Below are 15,543 nucleotides of genomic sequence, written 5' to 3'. Positions count from 1 at the left end.
GAATGTCAAAACACATAGGTACTCCTAAATCGATTAGGAACATATGAGCCTTTGTTGCCTTGGATGGCTCTGAGGATGTCACACGGTCTCCATCTTCAACTGGAAAACAAGTACAGTCCTGGTCTAAACTTGAAGATGTTCGCTCTATTTAATTGGTTTTATTCTCTGAAAATCATTTTGGTGCAAGTGGGTAAAACCAGACTCTTATTTACAAAGAATATCTCCCAAACCCTGACCAGCTAAAGGCAACCAGCTACTAATATTTATTAAATTCCCTAGAGACTTCAAAATGGGACATTAGGTGAATACCTGAAATTTAGATTTGATAAACTATGATTTCTTTGTATAGAATTTGATTCGATAATTCAGTATTTATTATGGACCTACTGAGTATGGAACACTATACACTAGCCCTGAGAGATGAAGCTTAGTGAAGATGTGGTCTCTGTCCTCACAGAACTAAAAGGATGAGAAATCAACATTGATTGGTAGAATATACAATCTTTTAAGAGTATATTTGAGAGTTTCAAAACAAAGTGCTATAGGATGTTGGAGCAAGATTACACCAATAGTAAGGAGGTTTTATTGAGGAAAAGTCATTTAACAGGCAAGGAAAAGGAACAAATTTATTCTGGAAGTAGGGAAAAGATTAAGTAAAGATACAAGGATACAAGCACAACTGGTGGCACAGGATGGCCTGGTTGAACTGACAGTACATGAAAAGGTTATATCAAACGGGAAAAGGCCTTAAATGCCAGGCAAAGAAAACTGAACTTGAGTCAGTTGTGAGCAGAGAAGGAAAGTGAACGTTGGCTCTAGATATAAGAAATATGTCGGAGGGTCTGCAATGAGACAAAGGCAATTATCCAGGCAGGTGGTAATCTGTACCTGTCCTGGTGGCTGTGTAAGAGTAGAGCATGGTAAGGGAGAGATATACAGGGGGCCTCAGCAGAAAGTGGTAGTTAACTGAACAGCGAGGGAGAGGGATGCTGTGGATGCCAGTGACAGCATAAGAAGGAATGATAAGAAGCTTGACTGTGGACATTTTGACTCTGAAGAACCTGTGGGGAACTATTTTGTAAAGAGCTATTTTGTATAATTAGCTGAAGCTATGAGTCTGGAAGTCAGATAAGAAACCAGACTAGAGAAAGAAAAGATATAGATGTGGGAGTTGGCCCCTTGGAGGTGGAGAGGGGTAGTCCACATCTCAGTCGTTCAAGTCTGAATGGGTTCCCTACCCTGAATAGAACACAGGTAGGGACCAATTAGCAAGCCTGCGTAGGGCATGGAAGTTTCCAAGCACAGAAATGCCAGAAAAGGGAGAAATGCCAGGCAAGGAAGGAGAAGGGGGCCCGTCTAGAGCAGAGACAATTTTGCAACAAAGGCCTTCACAAAAGATATTTTTTTCTCCTTGGCCACAAGAGGAACCTAAGCACAGTGCACTATCTGCTACACTATCTTGCCCCCTTTATAATAGTATCTGGCATTTATATAGCATTTTAAGGTTTACAAAGCACTCATTATCAGTTTTAGTTAGAGCAGTTACTGACCCAATGAGGACCCGCATGGCAGGTCTGGGGCTGATGGCCGCATCAGGTCAGCCCATGTTCTACCTCATCCCTCCAGCCTGTGACCTCCAGGAGGCTGGGATGGAATTACAAGCTTGGGTTTAGATTTTGCATAACTCAAATGACACAGTCCACTGGCTTCAGGATTCCTAAATGAAACCAAGAGGGATGAAAAATCTGCCAGGAAAATTAAACACATTTTCCTATTTTAAAAATCTCTCTCTCTGTTTTTTGCTATTTTTTTCAATTATGACAATATTTGTCTTCCTACCATTCAGAAAGGCAGAATTCTTCCAATTCATTCCCTCAATTAAATCATTTGGGATTCCCTCCCCCGCCCCGCCCCACTTTCAGAAAAAGGAGGCTCTGGGTTGTGCTTCAAAGCCAACAAGTTTGTTGGAAGGAAAGGAGACACTGGCTAAGTGGGCTCTGTCTATATCTGGGCACACACTTCCCTTACTTTCAAGAGATATCCAATTGTCAGAGAATGAAACTCTTAAATGCCAGTCATCTTTATGACTATCCCTGCCACAGAGAGGACGCTACCAAGAAATGAGAATTTGGATAATCTCTGAATTCTGCTATCGCACAAGAATCTTTCCCTGACATGCTTCTGGTATAACATCAAAATAGGCCTAAGAGGCCTGGTGGTCAGGCGGGGGCCAAGTAAAGCACCTGCCACACAGCAGGCACTTGGTTAACGTGCTTGGTGACTAACTGGCTAAGAAAGACTAGATTAAATCTTCTGAAATTGAAGAATAATAATGTTCTAATAGGGAGGTTTCCTTCAGAATAACCTGTATTTCCTTGTTTTGGATGAAATGATTCAGTTCTAAATGACTTCCCTCCTCTGCTAGAAGGGCTACTTTCCTGCAGAGTCAGGCCTACTTAACAGCTTTAACTGATCTGTGGATAAGAGAAGGCAACAGAGTGAATCCCATCTTCACAATGAGCACCGATCCGAGCATCGGCAGAGAAAAACACTAACACGGTGAGACACATATGCTGCCCCAGCTCAGAGACCGCATCCATTCTGAGGACCTGACTCATAAGGCTCCACCAGGCTTTGCAAGGCCGGGCAGGGCCCCAGCTGCAGTTGCCACTTAGAACAAGGCCCTTCTGGCTGAGAAGGGAAGCTGCCTGCTTGCTGAAGCCATCACCCACTGGTGCTACGGCCCTGCCCTGCCCCGGCTTCCTGCTCTCCTCCCTCCCCTTCTCCTTTTTAGCCTCAGCCTCCCTCCCTAGGTCCCCACCCCAAGTGTCAAGTTGCTAAAGGGAAGAGTTGGGAAAATCTTTGGGCAGAGTCAGCAACTCATTAGCCTCCAGTAATTATGGTGGGCCTCAAACTTAAAACCACACCTAGGCCTTTTGAATTCTGGACATATTAAGAAAAAACTATAAAAAAAGAATAAATTTGTATTTAAAAAGGAGCCTTGGAGGGAGGGGAAAAAGAAAGGAAGGGGAAAAAAAAAAAAAACACAGGACTGCCTATGTAGTAACCTAGAAGTGGCTGGCAGTGGTTTGTCCTTTGTTCTCAAAGAGGACATTGGGAAGGTGATATCTTGACTTGCAAGTGAATTGGATATAAATCAGGCAGGGTCTTGCAGAACCAGCTGCATTTTCTCCTCTGGAGCCATCTGGGGCCAATGGCAAGATACAGACCCAGAAGAGGGCAGTGGGAGCTCTTCTAAGCTAAGGTAAAATGCCCAGTCAGTGATTAAGACTAGGTAAGAAATGAACAGGGTTTCTGGCTAAAACAGAAATAATTGCTAATTTACACTTATACAGGACAAGCAGAGCCCAAACAATGATTGAAGGAGCCTTGGGCTGGGACCTATTGCTGGCCAATTAATAAGAGACAGAGTGATGGTCCTTAAAAAAGAAATCTATCCCCTAAACCTCAAGATATTTGGTGAGATTTCAGAAATTAAAATTTATATTCCTTTGGACAGAGAACTGGCCTATGAAGATAGTTCAGAGGGAAAGAAAGGAAGAAGGGAAGGTGGAGAGGAGTAAAGAAGGAGGAAAAAAGGAAGGAAAAAAGGGAGAAAGGAAAGAAAAAAGCAAAGAAGGGAGGGAAGGAAGAAAAGAAGGGAGGAAAGGAAGAGAAGGAAAGAAGGGAAGTTGGAAATAAAGGAGGAAGAAAGGAAGGGAGGGAGAAAAGAAGAAAAAAAAAGAGAGGGAGGGAGGGAAATATAGAGCTGCCTATATATTAACCAAGAGGAAGGAAAAGTCCAAGGAAGCTCAGAGGCAGTAAAGGAGAAAAGTTCTTTTGGTTTTAAGAATTACTTAGTAGCCAGTTAAAAAAACCTTCCTCTTAAATCATTTGACTAAGAGTGGAGGCTGAAAGTTCCATTCACCTGTAATCTAATTATCATGTTCCTAATAGAGCATGTGGGTGTAGTTAAATCAAGTCCAAACATTTGCTATGTACAGACTATTTTCAATCCCCCTCTACAGGATCAGGAGTTCAAGCAGTGCCTCATCAGCCCAATATTCTGTAATTAATAATTACAGAATTAATTTACTATGCTAATTTTATTATTCCTATGACATAATATATGTACGTATGGGAGGGGGGAGGGCAAAATGCTACTTTTAAAGAACTCTCCCTGCCCTTAAGGGATATACAGTCAAGTTTGATATCTGAATTCAATCTGAAAAGGCTCCCAACCAATAGCAATGGGGCTCTACAAGCCAAGCAAAGGACCACCAATATTCTATAGGCTGTCTGTTTTCAATATTTTAAGAAATCATTTAACTTCTCAGGATGCCTCTGTCATTTATTTACTGAGTAGGTTCCTCACTGACCAAAATAAGGTGTTTGATTTCAACTTCGTGGCAGATTTTTTTTTTTTTGGCTGAATTCAATATTTTTTTTTAATTTTTATTTTTTGTTAAATTTAGTATCCGTGAATGACGTGATTGATCTTCATGCTCAAAGAAAACCAAAATGACACCACTATTTTGGAGTCAAGGTTCAGAATTCCTGTTATAAGCTTAGAAAGCTCTAGCACAGGTCAAGCACAAATAGACCACAAAAACATTTGGAGTGGAGATGTCTCTAAATTTGTACACCTCATGTTTCTTTTGAACATTCTGCTTTGTACATATTGCACAGTGCCTTTTTTGATGCAAGGATGCCATCCTGGGCATCCACCAGACCAAACAATCAACTCCAAAGTTTTTCAGAGAATCCTTGAGTTTCCTTGTATCACTTCTTTTGACCTCTCATACGAGCACTTGCCTGTTGGGATTTCTATGAGCACTTCTGTTCTTTTGTCATTTTTCCTGGAGTTGTTGAGCTACAAATACCATATTGACTGTTCTTTCTGGAACCACGCTGGCTCCCAGGTGGTTGGCCATCTCCCAGATGAAGGTTGCAACCTATTGAGGACTCTGGCAAGAAATCTTGCCAGCAATGATTAAGAAAGAGATCCTCTACTCCAAATCATTATTAATCAGAGAAATGAAAATTAAGACAACTCTGAGATACCATTTACACACCTGTCAGATCGGCTAGAATGACTGGGAAAGATAATGCAGAATGTTGGAGGGGATGTGGGAAAACTGGGACACTGATACATTGTTGGTGGAATTGTGAACAGATCCAGATCTAGAGAGCAGTTTGGAATTATGCTCAAAAAGTTATCAAATTATGCATATCCTTTGATCCAGCAGTGTTAACTACTGGGCTTATATCCCAAAGAGATCTTAAAGGAGGGAAAGGGACCCTCATGTGCAAGAATGTTTGTGGCAGGTCTCTTTGTAGTGGCCAGAAACTGGAAACTGAGTGGATGCCCATCAATTGGAGAATGGCTGAATAAATTGTGGTATATGAATGTTATGGAATATTATTTTTCTGTAAGAAACGACCAACAGGATGATTTCAGAAAGGCCTGGAGAGACTTACATGAACCGATGCTGAGTGAAATGAGCAGGACCAGGAGATGATTATATACTTTAGCAAAAATACTATATAATGATCAATTCTGATGGACGTGGCCCTCTTCAGCAATGAGATGAACCAAATCCGTTCCATTTGTTCAATAATGAAGAGAACCAGCTATACCCAGAGAAAGAACTCTGGGAAATGAATGTGAACCACAACATAGCATTTCCACTCATTCTGTTTTTGTCTGCTGCATTTTTGATTTCCTTCTCAAGTTATTTTTACCTTATTTCTAAGTCCAATTTTTCTTGTGCAGCAAAATAATTGTAAGGATATGTATACATATATTGTGTTTAACATATACTTTAATATATTAATTAATAATATATTAATAATATATAATATATATAATTATATATACATATATAATATAATATATAATATATTAATAATATATAATGTATGGGACTACCTGCCATCTAGGGGAGGGGGTGGAGGGAAGGAGGTTTGGAAAAGTTGGAATAGGTTTTGCAAGGGTCAATGCTGAAAAATTACCCATGCATATACCTATAAATAAAAAGCTTTACTAATAATTAAAAAAAAAAAAAAAAAGGAAAGAAAGCGATCCTCCTGTCATTGTCATAGGACAATCTATTTCCTTTTCCATCATAGAGATGGATAATGGAGGCATTCTTGCACTCCTGGTACAATCTCCTCTTGCCATATAATCTGGAAAATTTCAGTCAGCTTTTGTGGACTCCCTTGTAAATTCTCAGTTGAAATAAAATCAGCACCAGGTACTTTGCCAGACAAAAGGAGCCAAATGACACTCAAAATCTCTTCTTCAAGTGGAATTTGGTTAGTGAGGGACTGACTTCAATCTGAAGCATGCACCCACTGGTTTCAGCAGCAAATGATGATGATCTGTTGGGAATACCACGAAAGCGTTCAGTCCATCTTCCCAAGATCACGTCCTCAGGGTGGCTTACACAGCACTGAATAACTGAGATGCACCATGTGTCTTTGCTCTATAAATAGACTTCAGGGAATCATAAAGGGATTGTTACTTTGAGTGTAAGACTGAAGTTCACCTGCCTTCTCATTGAGCCAAGAATCCTGTCTCTCTCTCTCTTAGCTTCACTTTTATTTTATTTTTGATGGAGTTAAATGATGCCTTCTTAGAATCAGAACTATCTTACCAGTAAGCCCTGTAGAGTTTTCTAGCAGCTTCTAAATTTCCCCCTCATTTTTATCAAACTGATTTTGATGTTTGTTAATGTTCTGGCCCCAATGAGTAAGTACTCTGCCATACACCAAATCTCTGAAAGCTGGCCATTCTTTTTCTGCTTCACTGCTGCCAACTGTGTGTTGGTTCAACTTTCCCTTTAATTTAGCAACAAATTGTTCACACTGGAAAAAGCACTCTAATCTCCTGACATTAGGTCTTCTGGTTGTTGTCTTGTCTTGGAGCCACTGCTCTTGTTAAATGTGAATATTTAATTCGAAAAGGATGTCTGTGGCCAGTCCAGTACTCTCCACCACATAACACCTTCACCATTCTCCCATCCAGCCTGTTTCTTTTCCTTAAATGCCAATGTTAGCTATGAGGGTGGTGAAAAGGTCATGAGACACCCAGGTCTTCAACAGTAAGTGATCATTGCTATTGCTGTTTCCAATTCTATTCCTGCGTCTGCCAGTCTGTGCCTATTCTGGCATTAGTCACTCACAATTACAAACTTGACCGCTTTTGGTACATCGATGATGAGGATCTCCAGGTCTTCAGAAAATGTTCTTTGACCTCAGCAGTGTTTGTCACAGTGGAAATGTACACTGATGATAAAGGAAGGACATTTTCCAGAAAGTGCAATCCCGTTGTGAGCAGGTCGTCGTTCATTCTTTGGGGAGGTTTACAAGCTTGTTGATCAGACTAGTTTGACTGTTCCACAACACCCCCCATTACTGCAGCCATTCCAGAAAAATGTTTCCAGCTCCTACTCCGGTTGGCTGAATTCACTTGCCAGCCTTGCTTTACTCAGGGCAGCAATCTGAATGTGATAACTGCTGGGTTCTCCTACCAGAAGAGTTATTGGTCTTTCAGGTCTCATGGGTTTCATGTTATCCCTAAGCGTGCACACATTCCATGTGACAATGGAGAATAGTATATTCACAAAAGTCTTTGTACATAGTTTTGTACTTCAACTGTAGGGTAGGATCCCTGTCTGCCATGTAAGCCAGCTAGGGCTAGATTAGGTGAAACATAATTTGGGGGACACCTTTCTCCCATCAGAAGATGAGTAGTGAGGTCCTTCACAAAGGCTGCTGAGACATCAGGGATGCCAAATCCCACTGCTGCTTCAATCCAGCGAGGAGACGACCTATGGCCTAGGCTGCCTGGGTGTAGGGCTGTGACTCCAGCACCCAAGGGTCCATTCCTGCTGCTCTGTCACTTACCCGTTACCACAGAACTTTGAGGTAGGTAAAAATAGTGCAGGTGATGTCTAGACTTGCACATAAATCAGATTCAGGCGAGACAGAGCTGAATGAAGTTGACGCTCCCTCTGGCGGAGTCCCTGAAGTGTGGAGATAAGACAGAAGACAAAAAGCGATGCCCAGCATCGTTGGATAGCCTGGGGGTTTCCATGACTGACCAAACTCCGAATGCTCCACAGCACCTGCTTTTGCCACCTTCAAGGCTTTGGAAACAAGTTGTGCATATCCAGCCATTCTGCTGGGAAGTCTTCCCCAGACTGGGCCCACTGGTTCCCCCTGCCTGGTTCAATCTGTCTCCCAAGGTGGTTTACTGTGACATGGCTACTGCCCACACGACAGCTTCTTGTAGTCACAGGCGGACACCAAAGTGAAAACAGCCCTGAAAGGGGCTCAGCAGATCCTCATGCCAGAGGTGCCAATCTTCCCTGAACACCTACACAAAAATGGCAGCTCTCTGGGCTCTTCCAGGTCTTGAGATGTAAGAGAGAATGCCTGAGGCTGGGATGCAAGAAATGCAGCTTCTAGTGTTCGTCTTTGCTACTTTGTGGGACACTGCAGAAATCATTTAACCTTTGTGGGTGTCCGATCCCTCCAGGATGAAATGAGCTTCACTACATAATCTTGAAGGTCACTTCCAAATCTAAAATATTACAAGAGGAGAATTCAACCTGCCATTCTGAAGCAAACTGGTGACTGACACAAGTTTTCAAATTAGCATTGCACTCATAATTTTGGGTATGTTTGTGGTTAAAGGTCAAAGAGATTTGCAATTGTATATTAAATAGAGCATCTAAAGCTGCTAAAATCATTAGGCTATAAAATGAGGAGGATGATTAAATCAAAATGACTGTGAGACACACTGGGAAAAACTCTATTCTCTATAAAGGACCAATAATACTCAATAACAAGAATTTAGTGACAAACTCCAGGTATCAATTTCCCCAGCTGAAACATGAGATGGTTAGACTCAATGGCCTCTTAGCGTTAAGTCAAGGTGCATGGATCTATCAGCAGGGAGGGCTCTGGGGAGCCCCTCCCCATCCACTCCTTACCGGGGCCCCGTCCGTCAGTGTGCAGCCAGAAAAACGCTTGGCCATAAGTCCCTCGAAGTTGGTTGTCCTCTGAATAGCAAACAAAAGCAACTTCACTTCTATCTCCTTGGCTCGGGTACGCATGATCTTGGCAAGTTCCACCCTTGAAAAAAGAAAAAGTAACATGAAAACAGCCTCTCCCATACAAGGTAGGAGATAACTTCAGCAAGGAAAAGGCAAATGGCCTTCGTGATCATTCAAAAATCCCCCATCACTGACTTATTGCTGTCTTAGTCTAGCTTCTGGCAAGCAGGCACTGAAGAAGCCAGCAACACAAGAATTAGGGAAAAAAGGCATTCACTCTCTTCTTGAAGTAAGTTACTTTTTTCTGCCTTTGCTATTATTAAACTAAGAACTGTCAAGAATTATGAATCAGACAACAGTTTCATAAATTGCTACATCATAACAAAATCACATCCTATTAAAAATAAAAGTGCTGTCTATAAAATCATTACATTTTCTGGATATAAATATGTTCTATTGCTATTGTTTGTTCAAACTTGTGTTTTCACTAGGGATGTCCCAGGCCAGGAAAATTCCTTGCACCAATACTGATTACAACAGTTCTGAAATTCCCAGCCTGGGGCATTGAGAGGTTAATAAACAACTTGTCTGGGGCAACAAAGCCGTTACTTGTTGAAAGATAGGCTTGAATTCAGGGTTTCCTAACTCTGAGGTTGGCTCTGTTGTCAAACTTCTAAAGCAGATTTAACAACAACTCAAAAATGTTTATAAAATAAAAAGAAATAAAATACAAGATTGATTTGAGGTTTTTCTTATGTTAATCTATTGTGGGACCTGTTTCTATTTATGTTTGACAACACTGTAGCACCCCATGCTTTCCTAAGGCAATAAGAGTGAACTAAGAACAACTCCCCTAATGCTGTCTCTCAAAGAGATAAATTAAAATGGCATGGGGGGCTAATTCGCTATGAAAGGTTAGATAATTCATCTATCTGTTTATGTAGCCTCCACTTCCACTGGAATAAGAGATGTGTTTTGTGGTTTTATCTGTGTGAGCATTTCCAGTGTGGAAACTCAGCCACACAGATGGCAAGCTCACATACAAGGCAGGCTTGGAGGAAGTTGGAAAAGGACCCAGGGCTTTCTGATCGTCCTACTTCTAAGGGCTAAACTGATTTCACCTTCCCACGAAGGCTAAATGACAAAACTCAGCACCAAGAGGTTGGGAATTCATTTGGGAATCATGAATCTAGGAGGGCTTTTCGCCAGGCTGCTAACAATTGAAGCTTGGCAGGAACTGTGGTTTTAACTGAAGAACAATAGGGGGTCCGGAAGTTTAGAAGGCCTCATTGGCAAGGCCATAGTTCTAGCTTCCCAGAGACTCTGCTTGTCAGTCAGCCTATGGGTGAAGGAAATGCTGCTTCCAACTTCTCTGAGAATCAAAATTTGAGAGGGAAGTTAACACCCACTTTAACTATGTACTGATATCTAAATTCAGGGTAGCTTATTGTTTCTCAAAAAAAGGAAGGAAACAAACACTTATTAAGTCCCTACTATGTGCCAGACACTGAGCTCAGTGCTTTAAAAATATGTCATTTAATCCTCACAAACTAAAAAGTAGGTGGTTTCCTCCACCTACTTTTATTTTTCAGCTGAGGAAACTAAGGCATTGAGAGGATAAGTAACTTACCCAGACTCATACAGTGAATAAGCATCTAAGTCAAGATTTTAACTCATACCTATGTGACTCCAGGATCAGGGCTTTATCCATTGAAATGCTCCCCACAACAACCAATTCAGTTTCCTCTTTTCTATAAAAGCTTTCCAACAAGGCTTTTAAAACATTTGACAAATTGTGCCCTGATTCAAAGAAAGACAAGAATTGCTCTGAGTTGGTCTGGAGTGTTCCGGTTGCATTTAGGCCATCATCAGGATAGTGTGGGAAGCCAGTCTCTTGGTTTTTAATAAGTTTTGACTAATTTTCTTTTTGACATCATCTTCATTCATTCATTCTCCACTGTCTTCCTCCTCCCACCACTTTTCAGAAAGACAGACTTAGGATAAGGAACAAAAGAGAAGCTATCACAGCCAGCAAATCCAGCCAACATATGCCATTACAGGTAGCTTTCTGCATCCCTGGTCTCTCTGCAAGTTTTGGGGGAAGGGAAGATCTCACTTTTGAATGGCCATTTGATTTATTTCATGAAGGAGTTACTGGTTTTTATTTTATTTCTACTTGACTTACTCTGTGTGTCTGAACATGTACCAGGAGGCTCTGAGCCAAATAACTCAATTATTACTAATACCCATCCAATGATGACCAGTAGTCTGGCAGATTTGTTCTCAGCTTTGTCACTCTCAGGAGCTCCAGTCCTCCCACAGTGGGAGACTGTCCTGGCATGATCCATCTACTTGGAGGAGCTTTCCTGAACTTTCCACCCTCTACCCCCCCCCCCAGCCCCCCATCACACAATGATGCTAATGACTTGGCATATATTTTATATTCACTTCTGTGTGTATGTGTTGTTTCCCATCAACACAAGGTCATTTTCTTGAGGGCAGGGACCATTCCACCAATCTCTACATCCCCAGCACTTAGTGCAGTCCTCGGCATATAGGAGGCCCTGTTCATTGTGCTGATGAAGGCTCTCCCAATGAATGCAGTGAAGATAAATGATGGAGTATCTGCTATTAGCATCACCCGCCAAGAACAACTTGAGATCAAAGATCTGCCTAGAAGGGTATCATGGAGGAAACCAGAGGTTAAGCCAATCAGCATCCCGATCCTTGGGGAGCTTCCTTATTTTCCTTCACTTACCCTCCTAGCAATTCTGAACCAGAAAGGCCACAGATTTAGATCTAACAGTATAGCATCTGTACAACAAGGACTGGGAACAATGGAAACCTAAGAACACCTGGAATGTGAGGTAATTCGGGGTCAATCCAAGGAGGTTTCTTAGAGAAATGCTTTTTGAGCCAGGAGCTATTAGAGGGGAGAAGCTCAGCTGAGAGATGGCTAAGACTCTGTCCCTAAGCAAAGATTCCCAGAGAGGAGTCAGGGGAAAGGGAATCTGTCTGACTGAGGCAAAGGATGGGGTTCAGGGCAGATATGTCCATAGATAGCAAACTGTTCTTGAAGCCGCTCTGGAGTGACAGACATGAAAGTTACTTTTTCTAAGGCCCTATAATCCAAAGCACCAGACTCAGGGCACATCTTGTACTGATTTACCTGGTGACATGGCAAAACTCTACAGCAATCCTCTCGGTCATGTACCATTCGTGTGGAAACATGCGCCCATATTTCTCTTCATAGTCCACAAGTTGGCGTTTTATCCAGGCATAGCGTCTGTCAATTTTGTCGAGCCAGGCAACCTGGTTAAGATGAGGAACAAAAGTCATCTGGTACCCACAGATAGCACTGACAGCTTAAAAAAAGAAAAAAAACAGAGCCAACCCCTCAGTCTGCCTCCAACACTCTGATGAGTCTTGGAAAGAACTCATGTTGTCAATCTCAGATATTAGCAATTCATGGATCAACATCACCTGTCAGGAATGCTAAGGAAGGACTAGGCCCAGAGGGACTGAGCAAATAAACACAAGTTCTCTTGGTCATCATCTGATCAAACCCAAAAGGGGCATCTGAATAAATCTGATCACTACTCACATCCTGGTTTTCTTGAAAGAGCACCAGGTATTCAGAGAGGTGCTGCTTAATAAACTTCTTGATGATTTCCTGTTTGATCCTGGGGTCCAATACGTTAGCAACCAGACAAGCATCTCGCAAGACATTGCTGGGGCCTCCAGGCCTCTGTTAAGACAAACAACAGGTCATAGTTCAATAGTTAGGGCAAAGCAAAACAAAACAAAAAAAGCCTTTTTAGAAGGCTTTAAAAATTGGGCTTTAAAGATTGCCTGCCCTTTGACAGCTTCTCCTTCTTATTTTTTCCCCCAATAGTAATTTATTTTTTCAAATACATGTATAGATAGTTTTTAACACATCACCTTGTGTTTCAAATTTTTCTCCCTTCCTCCCTCCCTCATTTCCCCCTTCCATAGACAGCAAGTGATCAGATATAGGTTAAACATGTGCAACTGTTCTAAACATATATCCACATTTATCATGTTGTGCAAGAAAAATCAAATCAAAAGGGAAAAAAAAAAAAAAAGAAAGCATGAGAAAGAAAAAAAGCAAGCAAACAAAAACAAAAAAGATGAAAAAACTAAGTTGTGATCCACACTCAGTCCTCTCTCTGGATGCAGTCTCTCCATCACAAGTCTATTGAAATTGCTTTGAATCACCTCATTGTTGAAAAGAGCCAAGTCTATCAGAGTTGATCATTGTATAATTTGTGTTCTCCTTCTTTTTCTCTCTATCTGTTATTGTTTCTCCCACTTCCCTGACACTTGTTATTCCTGGAGTGAAAGGTTATCTGTTCCTTAATGGAAAAAAAATCTCCCTCTCTCTCCTTCTCTTTTTCTGTCTGTCTGTCTGTCTGTCTGTGTATGTCTGTCTGTCTGTCTCTCTCTGTCTCTGTCTGTCTCTCTCTCTCTCTCTCTCTCTCTCTGTCACCAATGTAAAAGTTGCTTTATGAATCAGAGAGGAAAAGCCTGGGAAAGCAAGGCCAGGGTTGCCCAGAGGATGTATGACATTCCGAAAAGCACAAGGGAAGCCTGTCTTGTTGAGGTTGACTAGAACCTCTAGGATTTGCTAGTTCTGGGTCACACCTGGGGGTGAGGAGGGTAAGAGTATCCTCTTTAGGGAGTATCCTAAACTTGGGAGAGGTGCCAAACCATGATGCTGGTTTGGCTAATGGTGAACTCTCCTTCTGGGCTCCCTTAGCTTTTAGTGGGTCACAGAGAGGCTACCAAGGGGGCAGATGCATCCTGAGAGAAGACTGAGTAGAGTGACTGAAGCCAAGCTCCCAGTCCATTGTAGCTATCACTCTGGCCAAACACTGAGAAAACAAAGGTCAGTAGGACATGGAAGGAAAAGCACCGGCCTGAAGTCCAGAGGCTTGAGTCCTGGTCCTGGATTTGCAACTCAGTAGTTCTAGGCCTGCTGGTTCTGTCCATTTAGGTAGTGACATCAAAATACTTGACAAATATTAACTAGACCAGCAGATCTCTCTGAACCACTTCAAGGTTTGCAAAGTCCATTACGTTTATTCTCTTGCAGAATTGTCCCTATTTAGAGAAACAGCTTGAGAAGGACTAGACTAACCCCAAAACTCCCCAGACTCCTGATTTGGCTCTAACACTTAGGAGCGCTGTGACCATGGAGAATGTCATGTCGCTTCTCTAATCTTTAAATGGGAGAATGACCCCAGAAGAGTGTCTATCATTAGGCTAAAATGGGCTATAAAATGCCTCATAAATTTTTATATATTATGTAAATATCAACATTAAAATATATTTGATATTTGATAAAATATTTGATAAACATTAAATATATTGTTAAATATAAATGCCAACTATTTTCATTGTTGTCATTTATTGTTTCAAAATTGGAAACTAAGTCACAAATGACCAAAGGACCTTTCTAAGCCCAGTAAGTTCACATACAACTGGACACTGGAATCTGGCTTCCAATGTTAAAATCACCTTCACGCAGGTGGGCTATAAGTAGCAGCAAGGCTGCACAACTGCCCCCAAATCATGCATTCATCCAAAATCAGGTCTGCTGTTCAATGGGCAGCAGGCCGGCCTTCTGACTTCATCACTGCCCTCCTGGCTTCCTAGTCTTGGGAGAAATGGCAAACTTTGGAAAAGTGGCATTTGGGCTGTGCACATTTCTAAAGCACTTAAGTTCCACCAGAGGTGCTTTAAGGCCAGTCAGCACACTATTTAAGAAAAACAAAACTTGGAAAAACAACAGAGGGGCAGAAAAATAGAGCAGGTTCAAGAAAATCACCCTCAATGAAACAAGCTGGTGGAATCTGGGAAAAAGAAAGCTGGAAAGTGGGTCAGGGCTGAGTTCTTCCAAATTACAAAACTGGCCTTCATGGGTGGCTTTCTGAAGCCCGTGGCTTAGAGAAGCAAGGAAGACAGAACTGTCCATTGCTTCAGGCACAGGTTAGACCACAGAGCCATTGGATAGAAAGATGAGCATAAAAATTGAGGGATTTCAATCCTTTCTTTTCACCAAACATGTCAAGCATTCTCAAGTAACTGACTCATCCAAGAAGGATAATACAGTTTCCCTCCAGCAGGGATAACATCAAGTCAAATCTGCTATGATCAGTGAGTACATATGTGGCCCCCAAAATAGAGCACCAGCTAAGTACAAAGCCAATGTGGAAGGAATTCTCCACTGGTGAATGTCAGCACACACAGAAGCTTAACAGTTGCCCAAAGAAGGTGTAATTCTGATCCTTCAGAGCTGGGCCAAAAACCCACACCTGCATCCTAAATTACATCCATAGAGGACAAAGGCACATGATTAGGGAGTTTCCAGTTACGGAATATTAAACCAGATCCAGGAAACTTTTCCCTGGCTCAGTAAGTGAATCTGGGTTACCAATGCCGTGCTGAGGAAGTC

General features: G+C 41.8%; 1 protein-coding gene across 1 annotated transcript in view; it reads right to left on the bottom strand.

The window, feature by feature from the left end:
- The window catches only part of VPS53 (VPS53 subunit of GARP complex), a 138,407-nt gene that overhangs the window by 50,391 nt on the left and 72,473 nt on the right, over nt 1–15,543 (bottom strand). The window contains exons 9-11 of the mRNA XM_031967767.1: nt 12,670–12,813; nt 12,235–12,377; nt 9,003–9,144 (exon numbers count right to left, since the gene is read on the bottom strand). Of these exons, the coding sequence (XP_031823627.1) occupies nt 9,003–9,144; nt 12,235–12,377; nt 12,670–12,813 (429 nt within the window). The remainder of the gene's footprint in view (nt 1–9,002; nt 9,145–12,234; nt 12,378–12,669; nt 12,814–15,543) is intronic.

Source organism: Sarcophilus harrisii, chromosome 4 (assembly GCF_902635505.1).
Source record: "Sarcophilus harrisii chromosome 4, mSarHar1.11, whole genome shotgun sequence".
NCBI classification, from domain to species: domain Eukaryota; kingdom Metazoa; phylum Chordata; class Mammalia; order Dasyuromorphia; family Dasyuridae; genus Sarcophilus; species Sarcophilus harrisii.
The sequence above is the reverse complement of the archived record's forward strand: the minus strand, read 5'-3'. Positions and strand labels throughout refer to the sequence as shown.